The sequence below is a fragment of the Simochromis diagramma genome, unplaced genomic scaffold (genome assembly GCF_900408965.1).
Source record: "Simochromis diagramma unplaced genomic scaffold, fSimDia1.1 OVJJ01000596.1, whole genome shotgun sequence".
NCBI classification, from domain to species: Eukaryota; Metazoa; Chordata; class Actinopteri; order Cichliformes; family Cichlidae; genus Simochromis; species Simochromis diagramma.
Genome location: NW_024387245.1, coordinates 17,730,554 through 17,754,473, shown reverse-complemented (window position 1 = coordinate 17,754,473; position 23,920 = coordinate 17,730,554). Strand labels below are relative to the sequence as shown.

The 23,920-nt window shown below is 37.1% G+C and overlaps 1 protein-coding gene across 4 annotated transcripts in view; it reads right to left on the bottom strand.

Moving 5' to 3' along the window:
• Positions 1-23,920, bottom strand: part of cntfr (ciliary neurotrophic factor receptor) — a 207,545-nt gene that overhangs the window by 78,509 nt on the left and 105,116 nt on the right. For 3 of the 4 annotated variants that reach the window (XM_040000229.1, XM_040000230.1, XM_040000231.1), the window contains one exon: positions 13,224-13,457. In XM_040000229.1, coding sequence (XP_039856163.1) covers positions 13,224-13,457 — 234 coding nt within the window. Of the gene's footprint in view, positions 1-13,223; positions 13,458-18,643; positions 19,171-23,920 lie in introns of those variants that run through there. The other variant, XM_040000232.1, reaches the window with a different exon arrangement.

The following is a 23,920-nucleotide window of genomic DNA, read 5'->3' as shown; positions in this document are numbered from 1 at the left end:
GAGTCCTTTCATCTGCCCACTGCGACATGTGGTGGTGTATTTGTGTGGCTGAATATCCAGAAGGTGCTTGTTTATCTTAAACAAAAGTAGACTTCCCGTACCCATTTCTGTAAATCTCAGATCTCAATTTCTTTTATGAAAATTTTCAAGTAGGTGCATTTATTGATATTAGTATTGAAATAGCCACCCCCCAAAAAGTAATTACTTCAACCACACTGTTGCGTTCTGTGAGTATATCTGTCCTTGGGGACTGTCCCATTTAGCCACAGTCCAGGCGCACAGCTTCTTGGTCCCCAGGGATCGGGCCAACAAGCTGGTGTAATTGAAACGTTTCCAAGAAGACAGCAATGCTGAACCAGCTATTGTGCTAGAACTTAAATTCTTAGAGAGCACAATATCACTTAGGTATATGAAAAAAATACAGATGATAAGACAGTTCTTGCCTATAATGTTACCATGACCACTATAGCTGACCTATAACAAATTATAGCAACAACTCTTGCTGTAGTTGAACAAAAGCTGAACAAAACACTGGTTTGTTAGTTTGGGGTTATTTATTTATTTATTTATTATTTTATTTATTTATTTATTTACAAATTTTGTCCCTTTTTAACAATAGACAACAAAGAATAGACAGTTAGGAAAACAAGCAAAGAGAGAAAAAAAGATTCCCCACAAGTAATTGGAGAGTGGAGGACACAATCCCTTGGTATGTGCTTCAACCCTTTGGAGGTGGGGCAACCACATAACAGCACGTGTTAATGGGTGAGACCTCTGTTCAGTTCACATTTTAACCATACACAGTGTTAAAATGTGATTCAAAATCAAATTTTGGTAGGTAGAGCTGGTCATCTGCTAACTGGGAGGTTGGTTGTTCGATCCCTGGCTACTCTAGCCTGCATGCCAAAGTATCTCTTAGACACTGAACAAGTTGGAGTCTTAATGTTAGATAGAAAGCACTTAGATGTAGGAAAAAAGTATTTCTTTTAATGGGTGAATGTTATAGACAACATTATGTATAAAGTGGTTTGAGTGCTCCAGTACAGTCCATTTATCACCTGGCTAATCATATATCATATAGCTGATTTACAGAGGTATTTACAAAAAAGTTGGAATGCCATAAATATATGTATTAAAATAAACAAGCAAACGGCTTAAGTTTATGAATTTTCTGCATTTGTTTTATTCTTTTTTTGCTGGCTAAGTAAAATCAATAGCACATTTGCAATCTTTCTCAAAAATACATTGACTTGAACATACTCACTGACACACCATTAACTGTTTGTTGAAGTCTTAAATTCCTACTGAAGCAGGTGCAGCAGAATACAAGTTAAATGCTAACAGTCTGCCTTTACATCAGCACGACTTTAATAAGTCAGTCAATGTGTGAAACGATCTCCTTGGGAAGAGCAGATTAGTTTGCTGCATCAAACGTAAATGGCCCAAATAGACTAAATGGAGGAGTCACTTTTATCCTGAAGCAGAAAATTATGTTAGGTACTAGTTCATTACACACGAATATAAAGACACATGCAGAAGAGAAGAAAGAAAATACCAGGAGACCATACATAAATGGATTTTTCTACACAAATACATTCTACATGCACCATGAGCACATGTAAAAGACATCTATACAAAGACATGTAAATCAATGTACTCTATCTATCCATCCATCCAGCTAGCTAGCTATCTATATTTCAAAGAGATTTGAGAATGGCTTGCAACATTGCTAAAAATGACTTTTAATATCTGTATTATTAAATTTAATATGATTTTGGTGCACGAATGAGTATCTTTTCTGTGTCCGCCTATGCAGACATCAGTTGAGTTGATTAAGCAGCCCTTCAAGATGGCCCAGAACACATTAGCGTACACACAGCCATGGAAATGTGGCCATATGCATCTCAAGCTACATTCAGATATGTTCTGAGCAATTGGGTTTCAATGTGTCCCCAATACATATTGAGGTATAGGAGAGAGTACAAAGGGGGGATATACTGCTGAAACCTTCTATCCCCATTTATTTTCTATGCATCCATGTGACATGTGTGACTATTGTTAAAAACTGAAAGCTTAGGGAAATCTTTGTAACAGTTAACAGTTTCTTTTTCTTTTTCTTTGACCAAAAGTTCTGTTTTCAGGTGGATTAGACTGAACTTATGTGACATGCCTGGCTGAAAGGGTCAGCAGAAGGAGGACAGTTTTACCTTTCAAAACATTTGACATTTGAAAATCTTTGCAGACACAGACACGCACACACACACTCCTATACACATACACACAGGAATGGCCATTGAGCATATTTTCATGGATATCTGACCATTCCTCAGTTGCTTGACGTCAGTGGAGCAAACTATTCAACCTCACTGATGGACATTGAGCCAGGGGGAATAGTTTCTGGTCACAGTCACTCCTTCCTACTGATTCTCGCTTTCTCTTTTGCCTTCACACACACACGCACACATGTACACGTGAGCACACAAACACACGAGATCATAAAAGGGCCAAGACAGCCCAGAATTTTCTGTTTTACTGGACAATAGCGTGAACAGGGCTTTTGCTTCTTAGCAGACACACAAAAACACATTGTGACAGCCAGTGACAAATTATTATGAAGCATGCAAAAAGGCACCCATAGACAGCAGTAGCTACATTCAACACACACACACGCACACGGTCACATAGCAAAGACATTTGTGCTTTATTGCATGTCAACTGTAGGAAAGCGGAGCAAACAGAGAAGACAAGATAATAATACAGTGCATCACTTGGTTTATTCCACTACCTCTGGATGGGTAATTACAGCGAGAAAGGGAGATTAGAGTTAGGAAAGGCAAACAGAGTGACACAGGGAGAGAGAGAAAGGGAGGGAACACAATGGATTTTGGCTTGCTTCAATTAATCCTTTTTATCAGAAGTTTGATCAAAATCTAACAGAACCAATAATTAATGGACTGGCTCCTACAAAGATTAGTAATTTAAAAAAAATCAAGACTCTGAAGGAGAGACAGAAAGAAAAAGACAAAGGAGGGCAAGATTAAGTTGGGGGAAGAGGAGGACAGGAGTAAAGGGAAGAAATGAGAAAGAGTATGAGAAAGAGTCAGTGAAGGGACAAGTAAACTCTGACTGTGTAGATGGAGGAAGTGATGAAAAATCAAAATTTAATCATAAGGATATATCCATCAATCCATTTCAAGATTGACCAGAGAATGTTGGAGAAGGTGTGAGACTGGAAAAAGGGGGAGAAAAAAAAGTTTAGGGCAGGCATGGCAGCACCAATAGCACACTGCCAATTACCCGACATACTTCATGGTGTTTTTTCATGCAGAGCATGCAAGTGGAACGAAGCTGGAGCATTGGAAATTTAATAGGGCCAAGGAGCAGAATTTTAGGAGACTAGAAGTGATGCTCTATTTGCTATGCTACCAGGAGCAAAACAATGAGTCTCATGTTTGTGAAACGGACGTAGGACTCTTACAACCATGCTCTTGGCTGAGCATTGTTGTTCGTGACAAAACTCACTTGTATACTTGTAACACCAAATTTGCCATTTCTAAAGGCACTGATCTTGTAATTTTAGTTGCATTTCTGTGAAGAATCAACACTAACTTTCTCACATCTCATTTCAATAAAATGCTTTGCTGAGAAACCTGTAAGTATTCAGGTGGATGTCACTTTACATTAAACGCTTTGGCAGACCAAGCAGATCCAAAATGCCAAAGAAGTTCCGATGCAATCACCCAGACGACCAAAATAATACGGTGCTCTGAAAGGTCAGAGGTATTTTAAGGACATTACTGTGAATGTCCTTAAAATACCTCACTATTTGTAACAAACCCCAGTGCTAATTAACCATACTGACATATCAGGATTTTTTGAAAGAGTATACAATTTATAAATCAAATATTTTTGACACTTTTCATAAGTGCATGTGCAGTTTCTAAGTCCTACAAATAAGATACTGGAGTTTGCTTTCTGCCTGCACTATTAAGACTCTGTTCCTAAAACTAAGCTCAGATGTATGCAGCTGGTCTTCTTATACCACTTCATCTTCTTCCCAGGAATATTTTCCCTAAATGTAGCCAACTTATAACCCTGTTTCAGCTTTAAAGTTAATGTTAACTTCGTAGCCTGCCAGTGTTTTTAAATTAATATTACCTTTTGAGACTCATAAACATGTCCTGTATTTAAGCCCATCAGGCAGCCAGATTTCTAAATACCAGTCTTCACTTAGGGGGAAAAAATCTATACAGATTCAGATTCAGTAGTACTAAGATATTGTGGGCTGTAGATACACATGTATACTGACTAATGTACTACATACTATACACTTCTTCTGGTCTTAATAGTAAACATTAAGATGGGAAAAAGTGTGAGAAAAGTGTGAGACTTTTAGTAAAAAGTTGTACAGACTGAAACGCATGGACAAAGGTGAAAAGGAAAAGACAAAGCAATAGGTGAAATGGGACAGACTAGGCGCGGTGTAAGAGGATTAGTGAGAGAAAGAGAAAGACAAGAATGAGATAAAAAAAAAAACAGGATTGGGGCAGAATGTTAAGATACGAGGAAGAAAAGAAATTACAGTAAAATATGCTTCATGGGTAAGAATGATGGGGGGTGATGAATGGCCACAACCGTGGAGGTGGGATATTAAAATATTATGCCAATATTATGTCTACAGTGATGTGTATTTGTCTACATGTACTCTTTTCTACTCTAACTTCAGAAAACATTATCTGAATTATATGAAATGGATTCTGGGATATTGCATTTCGTCATTTCAAGCTGATTGGAGACCAGATTGGAGACCAGAACAGCCAATCAGATATCTTTGCATCCAAGTCTGTGATTGGCTAGTTTTGTGGCACAAATATAACGGCGTACACAAAGAGTTGAACGCGCACGAGCAACACATTGCGAGCGAGCGCAAATACAAAAACTGAGCGAGAGGGGCTGCTATTGAGTGTGTGTGTGTGTGGATAATAGCAAACACTGAAATACATTTTTTGCACACAGCAATGAATTTTGTTCACTCAAATTTAAATTTTCTTCGCTCAAAATAAATTTCTCCTCAAAATGCAACACTTGCACCTGCAAACTTTTTTTTACGTGCGCTCAGAATAGTGGCACAAAAATGACGCCATAGATAGCTTGCTGAAGAACTGGAGTTTCTTCTCCCCCCTCCATGCTGTCAGACACTTGAAAGTGACCCGCGCGTGCTTCTCAGCCAATCACAGCGGTGCAGACACCCAGCCTTCCGTTTCCATTAAACTCCTTCATTCACATACATTATTCTCTTGCATACATATATTTTCTTCAGACATGTATGCATTCTCTTCTTACATACATATATTATTTGTGAGATTAAATGCATATTGAATGCATGTAAAGGAGTGCAACATGTAGGAATGCATAAATGAAAATGCATGTATGTTAGAGTGAAAATTTGCAAATATGTACATTAAAATACACGTATAAGAGAGCACAATATTGCAATGTGTGTTAAATATGTGTAAACATGAGAATAAAAATATCTAAACATAAAAATTAAAATAAAACTATGTGAGAGTGAAAATATATGTGTGTGAAAGAAGAATGTATGTGTGTGAGAGTGAAAGAATGCACACACTATTTCATACACATACATGTATTCACTTCCATTTGACTTCTTAAGCCAGGGCCATTTTCCCATTTGTTATGGTTTTCTGCTACAATAAACTGATGGGAATTACTGTTGTCCTGCAAGTAGAGCAAAAAATGGTGCAGGGAGAAATTTGCGATGTAGAGCGGAACAACAGAGGACAAACTGGAGTAAAAAGACAGAAAGAAGACAATGATGGTCACGATTAATATTGTAAGGGAGGTAACTAAGATGTGGATAAATAACTCTTAGCTGTATGATTATCTCATTAAACCTCTCCTAGCGTGTGCTTTTGTTTTTCACTGTTTCCTAAAGGAAAGAGTTGTTTTTACTCCAGGAGTCAGAGATCAGCTACAACACTAATCCTGCAGCAGAAATTATTGGATTTACTCAAAACACTTGGTGGCACTGCAGACTTTGGTCAGATCTCTGTACTAAAACTTTTTCCCATACTTTATAAATAAAATAATGTTGTGAAGACAGGATAACTCTTTTCTTCATAAGTAATTTTTTTCATTCTATTGATAAATATCTAACATTTCACGCAGTATAGGAACTTATACTATACAATTGACTACACTACAAAAAAAAAATCAAACCAAGCAATCTGATTTACATATGAATCAGATTATGCTATTTCTTTGAACATGTATTTAAACTGACTGACTTAAAAATACTAATTTTACTCTGTTTTGACAGACTGGGGCAACTGGTCTTGTAGATTTAAAAAAATAAATGACGTGAGAGAGCATGCGCTTTTGCTAGACTATTGAATTAAATTCTAAGCCTGTGTGAATCCTCAATGATTCCATTGACTATGATTGACTGGATACTGGGACACGCAAGGAGAGTAATTAAAAAGGAAGCAAAGTAGTTCTTGCAGTGCCCTTACATGTGGGGGCAACTTCCTGGTTAAACAGGAAGTCTCAGAGGAGCTTTATGGGTTCACCCTCCTCTGTAGCGATCTGTCTGCAAGGAGACAAGACAATTCCATTACCCAGAAATGTAGCACAGGTCCCTTGAGTGCGTGTGTGTGTATGTGTGTGTGTGTGGGGGGGGGTTACGCACCAAAACAAGCTACCCAGGGAAAGGAATAAGACATCAATTCATGGTGTGTCTGTGTGTGTTTTTGTAGAAATAAGTTGCCTGAGGATGGAGATGCACATGACTCTAACGACAGAAATCACACCTTCTTGTATTAGGAGGTTGAAAACACTCAGTGTGTGGTATGGCATTTCATTGGTCACATTTTGTGCTATCCATTACCTTATTTATTCAAAAAGTGTCATCTAAAAGTGTCATGTGAGCTTAATTAAACTCATATTAAATATACTAAAGTTATACTCTTTGGATGGGACAACAACAAGAGCTACAGTAAACAGCTATAAGTAAATATCATTTTAGTTGTTATATCTATTTGCATCTACAAATACAAGTACTGCATCTACTAAAAAAAAGACACACCAATAGTATGGAATGGTATTGTGTCCTGCTGCCTAATTCAAATGGTGATTTACACACCCCTTATTGATCAAGGATAGACTGGACTTGGAATTAAGAAGCAGGGAAAGAATGACTGCATATTTTGTTCCATTTCTGGTCTTCCAAGTATGGTTTTTGAACACTAACCACACTCACACAGCAACATGCACATGGGTTAAACAAATCAACTCGATACTCCAACACTAGTGGTTAAGACTTCGGTTGCAATTTGTAGCATTAAGGGAAAAAAAGCAACTGTTTACATAATGTCATTGCTATGATCTGAGAGCAGCTCAAACTGGATTTGTTTACGAGAATGGGTGCCAAACCTAGATCCCTCTTTTTTTGTGTGATGATTTGTGGTATAAATTCATTACTATACAGACACAATTCTTGCTTGCAAGATGAATGCTTTTCTTCATTGTACATGTTTAAAATGTTGTCATTACAGTAATGGAAGCGGAGGAGTGGTTGCGGGCAGGGGCTGGTTTTGTATCGTCTCAGCTGGCATTCTGAGTGGCATACTGGCTGAGTAGCTGAATTATGGGCTCTAAAAACAGGGAGTCAATAGCAACAATGCTTTTAGACACTCATGCATGTGTTGCATGTTCTTAGGGTGATAATCACTATCATTTCAAAGTTGTGAGAAAAGTTACCTCTAAATGGAAGGAAAGAAGAAGTGGTCCATCTCAGTTTTCAAACTGGGGTTTCTGACTGTCAGTCTCTTAAACGGCCATCATTCAGAATTTATTCATTGCCACTGCATTTGGTGAAGAGGTGGTTTACATACGTCGGATGATTTTTTCTGGTAATAATAATAATTTAAAAAAATAGCTCAAAACTTTGATTTCATTCGCAAATTATATATGTTTTACACTGTATATTTAACCCTCTGTATCCCATAACAACCCCTTTTTATGTTTACTCCCAAGTCACCTCAAGTGCTTCTGTTCATCTGTAGCATCTGAGTCTATAAAACTTTGTGAAAGAAGTCTGACATTGATCGACGAGTCTGTGAAGTGTTGAGGACATCCCAAACTTTTTTGTCAGTAAGGTTGGTTGTTTTTACAAGACTTAGCTGTTGTCAATAACACTTTATCTGAAATAAAGCTAGCATCATCAGACTCTCACAGTATGACTTTCTAAACACCTGAGTCTAACTTTATCTTAAAACAATTTGTTGTTGTTTTAGCCGACTAGTTGTTAGCTGTGCACAGATGGAAGATTTACATGTTTAATACTGCTGGCAATAGATAATTTCAATAATATAAGGAATAAATAAGCAGATTTCTGTAAATTCTTTAAGCTTTTTTTGGCTAAATATGAGTGTTTATAATATTCACCAGTTTCTCCCTTTTCTTCAAAATCGTCAAGAACATTTTAGTAGAATTCTGTTGGAGTGTGGAGGGTTAAATAAAACCTTTTTTCCTCAGGTACTCATGTTTCCTACAAAATAAGCCTCAGTAATTAACCGTCACAATGTACATTAAGTACTGCAATTGAACAGATGAGTTTATCTAGTTGTTACATCTGAACTAAGTCAATACAAACATTTTTCAAAGAGTTATCATCATGTAGTAGAGCTTTCAGTGAAATTGACTTGTATGCTATCATATGTAAAATGTTTACCTAAAGAAAAGGTCCTTCTGTACTTTCCTCCATCTCCCTGATAATTTTAACCATGGAACATCCTTTTGCAGAAGATGTAAACTTTAAGTTATTTCTTTGTGATATAACCAACCACATAGACTATGTCTAAAACTTGCATAAAGTGCAGCTGGTTCTCACTAGCAGTATAATGCAGCTGACAGGTGAGTGGCTGGATATATGATGCTATGCTGTTAATGCTGTGTTTGCTGGGAGGCTTAATAACTGGTTGGGTGCAGCTCATCTTGCTATACTGTAAATTGTTTAGCTGATGGTCATTGAAAAACAGCAATACATACAAGAATGGACAAAGCCAGAGAAGAGGAGGACAGCAATAACTTCACTGTTGTGACAGCAAAGGATGCACTATCCCACAAGCGCTTCAGTGTTTTATGACCGCTTGCTAATTAAATTATAATGAAATTTTACTGGGTGTACTCTTTCATTTTCTATTGTATTTTTTTAAACCATATGTCACTTTTTATTTTACCAGCTTTATGTTACCCCCTTTACCAGTTAACATCACGTCTTGTTCTGAAGATACAGTCTAAAGACGTCACTGAGTACTTGGGTGCTGAAGTTTCCTTGTGTGTCTCTCTGTTTATGCATGTGGATGAGGAGATGGACAGTTTTTAAAACAAAGTAACAGAGAGAATGTAAACTAACAGTTATATACAGTGGTGAAATAATACAAATGGGAAAAGAAACAGACATCAAAGCAGCACTATATTTCCACATGAAACTCAACACAAACAAGTGCTGTCTCCTTGTGCTAACATTATGTTGACACAGTCCATAAATTCGGTGTGAAGGTGGACCAAGCGCACATACACACATAGCATAACACTAGTGTTCCTAATGCAAACCAGTGTAAACACAAAGCCAAGCGATGCTGCCTAACGCAAATGAAAAAGCCGGCGTAGATAGATGGATGCTAGAAAGAGTGGGAAAATAAGGACGTCAAACAAGGTTGCTTTACACACGCACACATACGCATGAAGAATAACGAAAGGCAAGATAAGAAAGATGAGAGATAATCAAAAAAGTTTGAGAGACAGAGACACAGAGTGAAGGAGAAAAACTAAAAAGCATAAACAGATGGCTCTGTGCTATTCTCCTGATAACACTTCTATCTGTGTGAAACATAACAAGCCCCCAGTGTAAGTAATAAACGCTGCATAAAATCAAACTACCATCATGATGGTAATCAGAACAAGTGTAGCCTGTCATGATGTCATTATCACTGTAGCTGCACAACACTTAAAGTTTTGTAGGTGGCAGTTAACATAATGAAAAAAAAATGTAGCCAGAAAACAAAGTCGCAGTCATAACAGACAATAAAACACAGACAGAAGAGATTTAGCAATGCGGAGTTACAGTTGCTGCCACCCCAACGTATCTTGAACGTGTCATAAAATCACAGACTGTTATTGAGACAGTTAGATTCAGTGCTAAAAGTAGGTTAGCAAAGTAGGATCTGACCCTTGGTGAATGAATAAAATAAAACTCTGTTTGTCTCTCACACACAAAGTGTCATTTTGATAGCAGAAAAGCAGCTCCAGTCTTTCACATGTGTTTGCACACAGATACTGTTTCCATCTGTCCGTCTAAGGCTCGCTCTCTCTCTCTCTCTGTTTTATGCATACCTAAACATACACACATATCCTGGCCTGTTTGTGAATTGCATCATTCCCCCCGCTGACATAATTTGCCATAACATAAAAGTCATTAAATCAGTATTACTTCAGCATTGTGTAATTCATCACTGCTGATATGATTAACCAAACTGTCATGCGCTCATATAGTCTCATTCATCAAACATTTGCTTGGAAATGTAACATTTAACATCAGCACTGGGATAAAATCTTGATGGGTTGTGTGTTTGGCCTCTATTGGTTCTGTTGACAAGTGGATGGAATCATACTGGCATGGTTTACTGTTTAGCTAAAGGGGACGTGAGCTGACCGCTTTTTCAAAAATATCTTTAACCGTTGAGTGTTTATTTATTTTATTTGTTTGTTTTTTTGGATCGGTTATTTGTATGCATGATTCGCGAAAGACATTTTAACATTTCACCTGGCACAAATGAGATAAATGAACCGGTCGACCTGTCTTTCAATTTGCTTTTCTCAAAAATAGAGTTGTGGTGGACTCAATAACACAAGAGTGTCGGAAAGATGAACGCTGTATGGGCTATTCCCCCCCTTGGAGTGATGAATCATGTGCTGTGTATCAAAATTTGCCACCGTTCTGAAGTAGCCTACTGTGACTGATGCCAAGAAGATATTTAATTTCACTCTCTAGCCTTCTTGCAGCTACAGTGTGATTTCTGTAAAAAATGTAATTTAAAATGTTGTCTATTCCTTCTACTACTAACAGACTGAAAAGGAGGGAAGACAGAGTGATCATTTTCATGTGAACAAACACTGCCCAGCAGAGATAATGTCCCTGCTTTTTTTTTTAATTTTAACTACAGTAAGTAGATAATAATTCACTGTTGACTGAACATTGTTTTTATTCAATCTGTCATTTAAGATTGACATTCAATCTGTCATGAGGCAGAACTGCAGTGACAGATGAATTCAAAAATAACAGCCAAGCTAATGGATGGAGGATGATAAATATAATAACTGTGAATAAGTTATGTGATGTATTATAAATAAGGCAGAACGCTAATCTGCTGGTTAGAGAAGTCGCTTGTCATTAAAATCATTATTAACATTTATAAACATTCAAATGTTTGGACATCCTGTAAACTATACCACACAAAAAGCATGTACTAAGATTAACGTTTAACTTAAATAGAGACCAACTAATGAAATTACTTCTGGGGTTCTTCTTTTCATTGTCATATAAACTGTTCAGCTTAGTCAATAAAGCAATTTATAACGAAGGCAATTTCATTTAAGTCATCTTCTTGCCATTTACCACTCCATCCAACACACTTATTATGCAAAGAATAAGTGCATAAAACTTTCACCATGAAAATAATGGATTTAAAATGAGGTCAATGCCAACTCACAAACCCTCATGGCAGTCCATTAAAAGTGACATCATTTACTTTTCGTATGATTATTACGATTATGCACACCATAACAGGAAATAGACCAAATATAATTTTAACAGCTATTCATAAGAACTGGTCAGCTGGCAGCAGATCTACTGTAAAGATTGTTATCACAACAATTCAAGTTTAATATTGGCATTTAAAATTTGAATGAAACAGCCCCTCAAACATTACAGCGTACTATTAAAATTGTCATTTAGCTGAAGTGCTCACTTTGCACGGAACAAAAAGAATCTGGAAATTTGGTAGCCAGCTGTATGTTGACCCTCACAGTCGTTAATACAAAGCCATAACATCAGGACCTGTGACTAGTCAATAGAATGGATTCAGCTTCTTAAGTAATATTCCTCAGTCTTTAGACACAGTTGATTGCAGGGATGGTCGCAGGTTTTATAAGCTCTGACCATCCCGCACTCAAAGCTTATTTCAAAAGGGCCTCTACTGTGATTCCACTAAGACTGGAATGATATCACAAATGATATCACAAGCATCGACTGTGACTATCTTTCAGTCTAAGCTGATCACATATTCAGACCTTTTGTTGTCAAGCTTTGGAAGCAGCTGAAGTTGGAATTGTGGTTGGAGGGTTAGGGTTGTTGTTGGTTTGAATGTATGTAGCAGATTTTTTATTTGCACTGATTATCATTATTATTATTAGTAGTAATAGTAGTAATATAATGCAAAGTCATTTGGTTTTAAATGTGTTAAAGACATAAAATGTACTTGTTTCTTCATTATTTGATGCTGTATACTGACAGAATGGTATCATACATTTAGTTATAAATTCTTAATGGAACAACAAAACTCTGGCAAATTTCCATGGAGACATAAAATATAAGCGTTAATGACAGCTAGCGCTAATAAGGTTAAGCTAATTGACTTAATTCAGTTTGTTAAGAGACAGCCCTCAACAACGATAAAAATAGTAACAGACTCACCGTGTGTTAAAGAAGTTTATATTTTAGGATTCATCACAATTCTCATTTATGTGTACATTTTACCATCTTGTTACTTTACTTTCTTGAGTAATTTTACATTACACAGAAAGCTACTTAAACATAGCTGAAGTAAGACTAAGCAGGGCATCTATAGCTATTATTTTTATCACATTTTTATCAGATTACTTTTGAAATTATCAGCAGTGTCATACTTGTTTCTATGTTGTTGGGGGTTTTTTTTTCTTTGTTTTTTGTTGACATCCGAATGGCATCAAGAGTAGCTTATTTTATTTTACTACTTTCTTATTTTATTCACCTTTTGTCTTTCCATCTTATGTCTGCAATCACTCACTTTCCCTTCGGGATGATTAAAAATGTGTCATGTCTCATCCTTAACACTTAGAGGGCAAATGTGCCCGTCCTATTGGAAGTAAGCTACTGTACTTACTTCCAATTTGGAGAAAGATGGCTTCATGTTTGTCATCATCTTGCTTCTGAAAACAGGTGTAGAGTCCAGTATGGTTCAGGGACACGTTAGTCAGGATCAGTCTGGGGCCTTCTAGACTGTGCTGGGCCTTCACATATGTCCCATTCATCTTCCATGATACTGATGCATCATTGTCCAGGGAGCCACACTGCATGGTGACATCACTGCCTATTCGTCCATACTGGATCCTATCAGCTAAAAAGAGACAGAGACAATGATTAAGTGCTGGTGATAGCAACAGCTAATAACCACTAAAATATCTGTGCAGTGTAATTACTGCCCTGTGTGCACGCTGGCCCTTGGCAACTGAACACAGACTTCCAATTCAGGATTCAACACACTTCCAATTAATCTATTCTTATTCTTTTGTTGTTTTTTCTGTGTGTGTGTGTGTGTTTCTGGACACTAATTCTCTCTCTAAATCGCTTTCATATATGTTTATTTGTGTACACACACAATATATTTTCTACTTTATGGAACAAAGTTTAAAATTTTGGCAGTGACATGAATCATTTTGCTGCTCACGTCAGAAACCTTAAGGGACAGATTTTCACAACTCAGTTGCATTATGATTTTAAAATGTTCCAGTTAGGTATTAAACACTACCTAGTTAGGTTTGGAAAAAGATGGTTTGGGCAAAAATATAACAGTTGCTATTTCACAGCTCAATTTCCTGATTGGCAGACTGACACATCCCCGCAGAAAGCTCTTGACAACATTTCTGCTACACACAAACAATACATTGTGATTTATAATTAAAATATATTTCAAAAATGTGGGGACTGACAAATAAAACCCCAAAACAAATCATGTCCATAAACACAAACAACTTTCTGTGACTATTTCTATCAAATTTTGAAAGAGAAAGTCGATTCTGACGTGTCTTGATGCCTTTAGCCTTCTGTTAACTAACAGCAATGCCCAGTCAGGAAAGTAGTTGGGTCTGTGACCTCCAGGGTTAGGGGTTATATGTGAGCCTAATGGGTGTTCTCGCCAAACACTGGGGTTAGTAGCCCTGTTGTGTTGATAAGCCTCATGGGGCATGCCACGACCACAGAGACTGAAGACCTCAGATTAACACTTAACACTGGGGATCAACAGCACAACAAGAAACAACAATAAAATATTGATCTCCATCTCTGTAAAAGCCCTCTTCTATGAACAGGGAGGGGGGGGCTGCCTCTACTGGCTGTAGATCAAATGCTGTCAAGATCCTTGTCTTGGTCTGATGTCTCTTTCCTTGACTTTTTCTTTGTGTGTCTCTCCCCACCCACCTTTGTTTCTCACCACAATGCCTTTTTTTCACTTGAGCTAGCTTCCATCTCTCAATCTACTCAGACATGCTTCTTAACACAGCTGATACAGATGCCAACCCAGTGTTTCATGTATATTTCATGTCCCATAACAGAGCCATCTATATTTAATGGGGACAAGATCCTTGTCCCCATTAACATTAACCCAACGCTGTTTGTTCTCTTCGTCTTCCATTCCACCGTTCATTACCCCTCACTAACCCTTTCTTTTTGTGATTCTCTGTGATTCATGCCATCTTCATTTTTTTTTTTCTATTATTATCATTTTTTTCTTCTGCTGTCCGCCCGAGCCATCTCCACGCTCGCCCTCCAAATTTGCCAAATAATGTGTGCGCATATGCATGTCAGTGGCAAGAAATTCCTTTGATCTCCTTCTCTGTCAACTTACTTTGAACAAGTTTGTGTGACTTTATTTACATAAAAAGCTATTTGCATCTTAGCATAAACCTTAAAGTTTGACTTTGATGTTAGCTTTGATGATGATGCTGGTGCCCTGGTGCTTCATGTGACAAGGAAGAGAAGAGAAGAGACCTTGAATTTTAAGACAGTGGTCATTCATTGCGCTTTCAAACCAACTAACTGCAGAATATATTGTGTGATTACTGGTAACTTGTAATAGTAATTCTTACTTATCAAAGGCACAGAAGTCATTTCAAAACTGATTTGAACACTGACACTGAGTTGTTAATAGAATAGAAGTGGAAAGTCATGAATGTCATCCAACTGATTTCATCAGAAAGAAGTTGTTATTAGTAGCTGAAGGCAAGGCAAGGCAAGGCAAGGCAAGTTTATTTGTATAGCACAATTCAACAACAAGGTGATTCAAAGTGCTTTACAGAGACATTAGAAACAAGAACAAATAAAAAGCATGATTTAAAATTGATTAAAACAAGCAAATAAACTAACTAACTAATTAACAAACAAACAAAGAAAAATGAAGTCCCTGGCGAGAGCTTACCCCTTACAAAGTTTTTGCACTTAGCATTTCTTGTTTTTGTGAAGGTCAGTACCCGTCTATGTACAGCAATGATTCTTTAACCTCTCCTGTCCCCCTCAATGCCCCATCCAATCCTTTGTATCTTCTCAGGTTACATCACCTTCTCACTGCCTCAGTCCTTTCAAATATCCAGTCACATCTTTCGCCTTTGCTCCCTCTCCATCTCTCTCCATTTCATTTTGTCCTCTCACTTCTCCTTGTCTTTCTTCTGTCCTATCAACACTCTCCTCCTCTCCTCTCACTCTCTGTGTCAGTCTCTATCTTTATCGTTCATCCTCCACCCTTGTCTGTGTGTCACTCCCCCCCATCTGCCTGTATCAATGACCTGCTTTGAACTTCAACTTGTCCTGTTAGCTGATGATGATTCACAAACAGTGTCCAGTGTGTACCAGAATTATATTTTCTGGGCTCAGTGCATTCAAGCTGTTGATTCCTGTTGATTCGTCTTAGTTAAACTTATTCAGATAACCCGAAAGATTTTTCTCCTCGTTGCTTTGTGTCGCTATACTTCCCACTCATCAAGAAGTCACAGATTCCGAGACAGAGTTAAAAACGTCCTCAGCTGGTACAGTTATAACTACTGACTATTCTCAGCTGGGGGCTGATAAACACAGAGTGTTCTGCTAAATATTTAAGGATTAAAAATGTTCAATGTGGTATTAAATCAAGTGTGAATTCGTATTACTGAAGTTACATTTAATCCACTTGAACAGTTTGGATAACTTGTGTAGTTTATGGCACCAGAGAATTAACTTTATCAGGATTTTAAGCTTCGTCCTTCAGTCATACAAGCTCCAGTTGCACAGATAAAATGGTCTTATGGAGTCTTAATATACCAAAAATCAACATATGATAATGTCCGTGAGCCCTCCATGCTGTAGTACTACTATCTGCTGTAGGGATGCTTGCTGTTACCTCTGTGTCTGCTTTTGTTTATCCTTCTGAGAGTTATTCTCACTGTGTCTCTCTTATCTTGTCCCCCCTCTGTATATCTCATTGCTCATCTTTTGCTCTCTCCTCTCCATTACTTTCGCTCCCTCTGACCTTGATGCTGCTCACTTACATGCCATATGAATTGTGTTGAAACTTCAGTATTCATTCATGGTATATCAGTGATCAGTAGTCTTCTAACATGCCACTCATGCATAATACACCTTATAGCAACAGTGGAAACACAAGCAGATACTTATGATTTCAATCATGTACTCACTCGCACATACGTAGACTGCCCTGCATAATGTCCTCATGCCTCATGACCATCTAGACAAGCAGGCCTAATAACCATAATGGCATTCAACTCAAGTGCTATTGTTCTCTTGGTAATAGACAGGGCACTTTACGCAGTGGTAGAACACTGGTTTTCTCTGCTAAATGAGAATATGAACCACAAATGTCCTTCACAAAGATTTAGTGTTACTAATTTTACTTATTATTCTTTTCATTTGGTTTGAAGCCAGTTGAGACTGCCTAAGTATATACAGAGCTTATAACTACCCTGGAGCCTTAAGAAAAGATCATTTATTGACTACCTCCAAAACCTCTCATCTAGCAACCAAAAGTACACAATTTTGGAACTAAAAACAGGATTCAATCTGATGAATTATATTACTGCGAGTTTTTTTTTTGTTTTCTCTCTTTTCAAGTTGAAACACCAGAGTCCAAAAATGAACCACGTCAATGGCATGCTGCTAGCATTATATTCATGATTTAATGTCATTTCATCTGCTATTTTTCATGCTTACCACCAACAACACAAACACCAAGCGCAACCTAAAAAAAAGTTACACCACAGCTTAAAAGTAAAACAAACAAAACAGTGAATGCATAATTCAAGTCACAAGTTCAGGGTTTTAAAAAAATACCACATATATTACATTTGAAATGCTTGGAAATGTAATGTGGTAAGTTTCTTTCAATGTGTGTGCACCCGCACGTACACCACACCATCAGGGCCCAAGGGAAGGCTAGTTTCTCAACATTTTTTTTCTTGCCAGGAAACTTGAACTTTGCATTAAATGTGGGCACTGAGGGCATTGCAGTTCTTATGCAGTCCTGTGATGTTTTCAGTATATTACGATTTAACGATAAAGAGCCAGCATAATGTCATATTTTGGCTAAGACCTCCAAGACAATCCAGTATTGCTGTCCAGGGGCTATTTAAAGAAAAACAAGACCATTCAGAGAAACCCAAAAAGCAACTGGCTGTACATCTAACTCCATGAGCTGTTTACTAAACCGACATAAGCAACGAGCCCACATAAACAAACACAGGCAGATTAACTTATAGTGATGTATATACATGTACATTAGCATGTGTACAGAAACTTGTGCAACAGCAAGTGCATAACATTAGGATTCTAACACAATAAATGTTTAAGAAAATATAGTACATATAGAATTATTTCATTATTGTAAATTACAACGATTCTTAAGGGAATTAATTTGTTACTTTTAAATGTATTTTAAATCTAACATGCAGTTCAGAAGTAAAGAAGATATATATGCACAGCTTTGCATTCTATCACAACATTTAAGGTAATACATGCACATCAATGATCATGAAACTGCTAATGTTTAGTCATAAGTATCTGCTTGTGTTTCCAATGTTGCTATGCATGAAACTGCCATACCACAATCCTAGTTCATACACACAGTAATCATGAAAAAAGTGACCTCATATAAGATTATACACTTGGGATGCACACACACACATACACACAAACAGTGTTCAAATACCGTAGTTCAGGCCAAGGTTAAAGCAAGCACAAATGTAGTTAAGACTATTGGAAGAAAAAATTTTACATTTTATGGGAAAAAAGTCAAAGACACACAAAGACTCAGTGTTGTATTGTTTGCTTTATGTGAAATGCAATGACACCTTTTCAATTCTTGTCTTCATTCTCTTCATTCCTTAGATTAATAATTATTTGACCAGAAAGATCAATTAAAGGCAAATTATCATTAGACTTGTGCGCTGAGGATATTTGTGAGTAAGAGCAGCCATGCTGTTTGATTAGCTGATTAAACATGGCTAGAATTACTTGTTCAAATATAAAGTTCCAGTGTTATACCTTTCTAATGCTCTGCTGTCAAATGTCTTTGGATGAAGTGCAGCCATTGACTTAGAGGATAAACTTCTCATTGGGTTTTCTGAGCTGGAAAAGGGTTTCAAATGATTTGATTTTGCAAATGTAGTTCAGAGGTTATAGGCTAAACTGAACTAATGCTGTAAAAGACTTGCAATAGCTCACATATGGCATAAAACTTGAAAGTACAACTTTAAAAATCTGGTTTTAATTAGAACATATTTGTAGTTAGTTAGTTTAAAGTGTTTCAAAAACAATGTTGATCAGCTTACATGGTATGGAAAAGGGTTAGTAAGATATACACTCTTTGCAGTGAAGTCAGTTTGGTATATTCTCTGAGCTGGTGGAGCAGCAGCCATATTGGACACACAAATTCTCACATGTAAACAGTTTGACCTTGTCACAGACTCATATGCACAGATTTATGTTGTAACCAAGGCTACAAGCCATTAAACTATCATGAACACCCTTTTGACTAGATTGGAATACTGATGAATTTTGATTGTGGTGAACCAACTGTGTAAGCATGTATGGGGCGCCGTTTGTAAAGTGAAACATGCTGAAATTAACGGCAACATTTTTCCACATTTAGCTCAAAACAAGTCATTTTTTACAACATTTAGTAAAATATTTGTAACTTTTCATATTTAAAACAGAATTTTAAATGTTAAATCTAAATGTTAAATGTTAAATCTAAATCTAAATGTTAAATCTAAATGTTAAATCTAAATATTATATTTAAATCTAAATGTTAAATCTAAATGCTAAATGTTAAATGTTAAATCTAAATATTATATTTAAATCTAAATCTAAATGTTAAATCTAAATATTATATTTAAATCTAAATGTTAAATGTTAAATCTAAATATTATATTTAAATCTAAATGTTAAATCTAAATGCTAAATGTTAAATCTAAATGTTTAGGCTAACATGCAAATTTATTGCACGGATCAGCGGAAATACCAAAATAAAAGCTTTCCGAAAACCTCCGGTGCAAAAGTGTGCCGGTAGTGGTCAGACACGTTCTCACTCCCAAAGCGTAATAATTTTCGCTAGGTGACAAATTGTCAACATTTTATGCTTTCGGGTACCCAACACGTTCCTAAATTATGGCATCGGAAAAAGGAGAGCACATGAGAACCGTTTGGACTCAATCTACACATGTTCGTTCATTTTCTAAAAATCGATTTGGAAAACACTATTTTACATCATTTAACTGCTAGTAAAGGTTAGGAATAAGGTTATAGTTAGGGATAAGGTTAGGTTTAGGGCTGGAACACATGGCTGAAACGTCTATTATGGCGGGACCGTCATTCCACTGGAATTCAGCCATAACCTGACCATGAGAAAGCACGTCCGGCGATTTAGCTGAAAACATCGGAAGATCCGTTTTGTCGGCCATCCAAAGGTTCAGCAGTAGTGCACTCTTAGCAGCTGCAGTCTTCACTTCACAATCGCTGCAGCACATGTCCAGCACAGCAAAATCGCTGGACATGCTCGTAGGCAAGAAGTGAAGCAGCACATGGCGGGGAGAAGTGAGGAGAACAGACACAATTTTGCACCGGGAAGCTTTTATTTTGGTATTTCCGTTGATCCATACAATAAATTTGCATATTAGCCTAAATATTTAGGTTTAACATTTAGATTTAACATTTAGATTTAACATTTAGATTTAACATTTAGATTTAACATTTAACATTTGATGAAAAGTTACAAATATTTTACTAAATGTTGTAAAAAATTACTCGAACAAATATGTTTTTGTAAGGTTTTGAGCTAAATGTGGAAAAATGTTGCCGTTAATTTCAGCATGTTTCACTTTACAAACGGCGCCCCATAAGCATGTGTGTGTATGTTAGCATTTCATTACACAGAATATCTTGCCAAAAATCTTTTGACTGTTTTATCCTTTATATATTGTGTTCTTTTATGCTTTTATATGCATTTCTTTTGCCTCTGTGTTTTAATGCCATTTAACATGCTACCATGCTGGTTCTTTGCCATAGCCTTCATCCTCCCTGTTACTTCATCTTACTCTTTTGTATGTTAAGCACTTTGGTACACCACTGGTTTTTAAATGTGCTATATAAATAAAGTTTGTTGTTGTTGTTGTTGTTGTTGTTGTCATATATGAGGATGATTCCTTATCATTATGTGTCTGTGACTTCACTTGTGCACACATGTGTGTTTTTAAAGTGTGTGTCTGTGAGCAACCAGCTGTAAGTTATGATGTGACTGTGCAGCAATGGCGTGAAATGAAATTGAAGTTCAGCGCTGGCATTCTGATTTACCATCCCAAAGACTTATATTCTCTGTGTTTGTGTGTCCGCAACAATGCACACTTGCATGCTGTATTTTTCCGTGACAATGTGCAGTTCTCCATGTACACACAGCCCTCTTTGTCGATTCATTGCCATGTACATATCAGACTGTGTGACTCTGTCACTTTCCAGTCAGGCTGTAACTCACTAGAACATTTATCAGTGAATCACATTTGTATGCCTAAGGGGAACCATGCCTTTTGAAAGTCCAACAGTAAAATGTTGGATTGGCTGACACACAGAGATAGAGCCCAGGAGAATTATCAGTTTAGGTTGAAAAGATCAATTTTTTTCAGTCGGTGGCTGCACATGCTGATGCAGCCTGGGCCAATTCTACTGATATAGAGAAATAAAATGCACACAGCTGAACAGTGATTGGAAGAATAGTGAGTATCGATCTTATTTTCAGAATAGAAATACTTTTTTTTCCTTCTTCTGCAATTTCACATTAACTGAAAAGGAAAACTTGAAAACTAGTATATTTGACAGAAGCTCGGATTTGCTTAAAAATCTCTGCTGACTTGCCAGCGCGTGTTCTTGAATAAACATTTCATATTCAATTTTACAAGCTTTTTTTCATCAGTGTTGTTGCTACATTTTTAGACAGATTTTACAAGATGTATATATGTTTTCACTATAAACTAGTAAAATCTGACATAACACAGGGTCAGGAATGAAAATGAAAATATGTAACCACCATTTAAAAAAGTCTTCTACTTTCCTATATTTTATTAGAATCAGCTTCACTGAGTTTCCTTAAACTTATTATACTGTTGTATGTTAGATAAACAGTAAATTACTAAGTTTAGTCCTGACAGGTAGAGTAAGCATACGCAGTAAATTATTTATGATTTCACACATGGGTTATTCATGTCTGATTGGGCTGTTGCTCAGGGCCCTCTGATCCACCACCCCTCCTCCACTTTTGGCCTTCACTTGTCTTTGTATTGGACCCTTGTGAGCTCAGGCTCTGAGCTTTCAAAATCATTTCCAAAATTATTTCATATTATTACACAGCCTCAAGCCACAGAGTTCTTATTTCTTTGCAAATAATGTTCAATAGTGCAAAAAAGTCTAATTTTTCTATGTGGAAAAAGCTCTAAAGCTGAAATAAAAAAATAATCCTGGTAGAAGTCAGAAGGTTAGCCATTAATGATGTGCTTATATATTTTAACCAGAAAAACGGCCAAACAGAAAATCATTGCAGACACAAGGTTTCTTTTCACATTCGCTTTAAGTGAATGTGATATCGCATTTCCTCTTAGCACAGACACCCTTGTGTCTAAAAATGTTTTGTAATGAGAACAGGGCAAATGAAAGGCTAACACATTTCAAAACTGGAAGTAAACTCGCAATACTTTTGGCTTTACAGCATGTTTATTTACAAAATTACTCTCAAGGTTGCTATCACTGTCTGCAAAGCTGACAGTGATAGCAGCTTTGCAAAGTCTGCCACAAAATTGTTTATTTGCAGTGCAAATAAGCCGCAGGATTTTATTTTAACTACGAACACTCTCCGCAGATTATATCAAAAACACACTGCAAATACTGCAAATTAAAGGAAGGAATAAAAAAATTATTACTTCCCTTCAGATTTTGTCACATATATCACTAATAGTGGAAGTTCAAAGAAATCATTAAAGCTCAAAATTACGATGTATGTTAATTTTTTTTTATCACAGTTGTATACAGTATTCTGCATCTGCAGATACTGTTTTCTAATCATTTTCACAGGCACACTGAAATCTTCTTGCCTCAGTCAGCATGTGGCACAGCTGGTTAGGCAGGGTCCTCAGATGTTTTGTGAGGTATGACGCAGCAAAATGCTAAATCCTCCTGGCAATTTATAAAAGAGAGATCTGATTAACTGCTGTATGACATAATAACTATCAGCAATAAACTGCTGTTGACACTTTCACGGTCATGCACATATTAATGCACTGATACAGATGTACTGTTGATACAGACCTATGTGTACTTTTCTCACAGATGCATACAGGCCACACTTCTACACAAGTATGCATGAACATGCAACTTCTGCACCCACAGACACGCTCTCACACTTACACTTCCTCCGCAAACATCTTGGAATGAAGTTATCACTTTATCCTCTCCTGTCTCTCTTTCCCACGGAGAGCTTAACATTCACTCGCTCTCTCTGCATTTGCCTCTCCTTTTATGTGAACACTGAGGCAGCTGCAGCTGTGTAAGTGTTTGTATGTGAGTGTGTATGCGTGTTTTCTGTGCATGTCTGTCTATGAGTCAGGGCACCAATGCTCAAATAAATCCACTTCCTGTTTCCTGCCATCTTATCTTGGCCCCACTGCACAAGTAAACGTAGAGTGTCTGAGTGTTTATGTGTGTCAGCCTGTTCATTGCCCATCATCCGGCTTGCCAAATCCACTGGAGAAGACAGGAAGATTTGCAGGCAACCGGGTTAATTGATACTTCACGTTTTAGACGGTTATGTTCTGAGAGGAACTTGGGAGCCAGAGAGAATAAGTGGGGTGTGTAAAAAAGGAGAGGAAGTGCAGGGAAAGAGAGATGGAATGGGAGGTGGTGAGTAGAGAGACGTTAGATGGAAAGGGGTACAGCACAAGAGGGAGGATGAATTGTTGAGACTGAGTAGGGCAGTTAATATTTTACAAGCCTGGATTAGAGAGGTCATGAAATGAGGAATGGGAGAAAGATTCCTGAGAATTGGCTTCAGGGATGGGGTGGGGGGTTGAGGGGGGAGACAGCTGGATAACACTGCTTTGATCAGAAACATCTGTAGGTTTTGCGGTAGAGAAAGAAAAAAAAATTGAGTGGTGAGAGAGAATTGAGAGCTGTCTATTTTTTTGTTTCTTTGTTTTTACTTTATACAGGTGGAGTTATCGCTTAAATGCACCTTCTTCTATTTCACATATACATTTAACTTCTTTTTTGGATTAAGTGGGA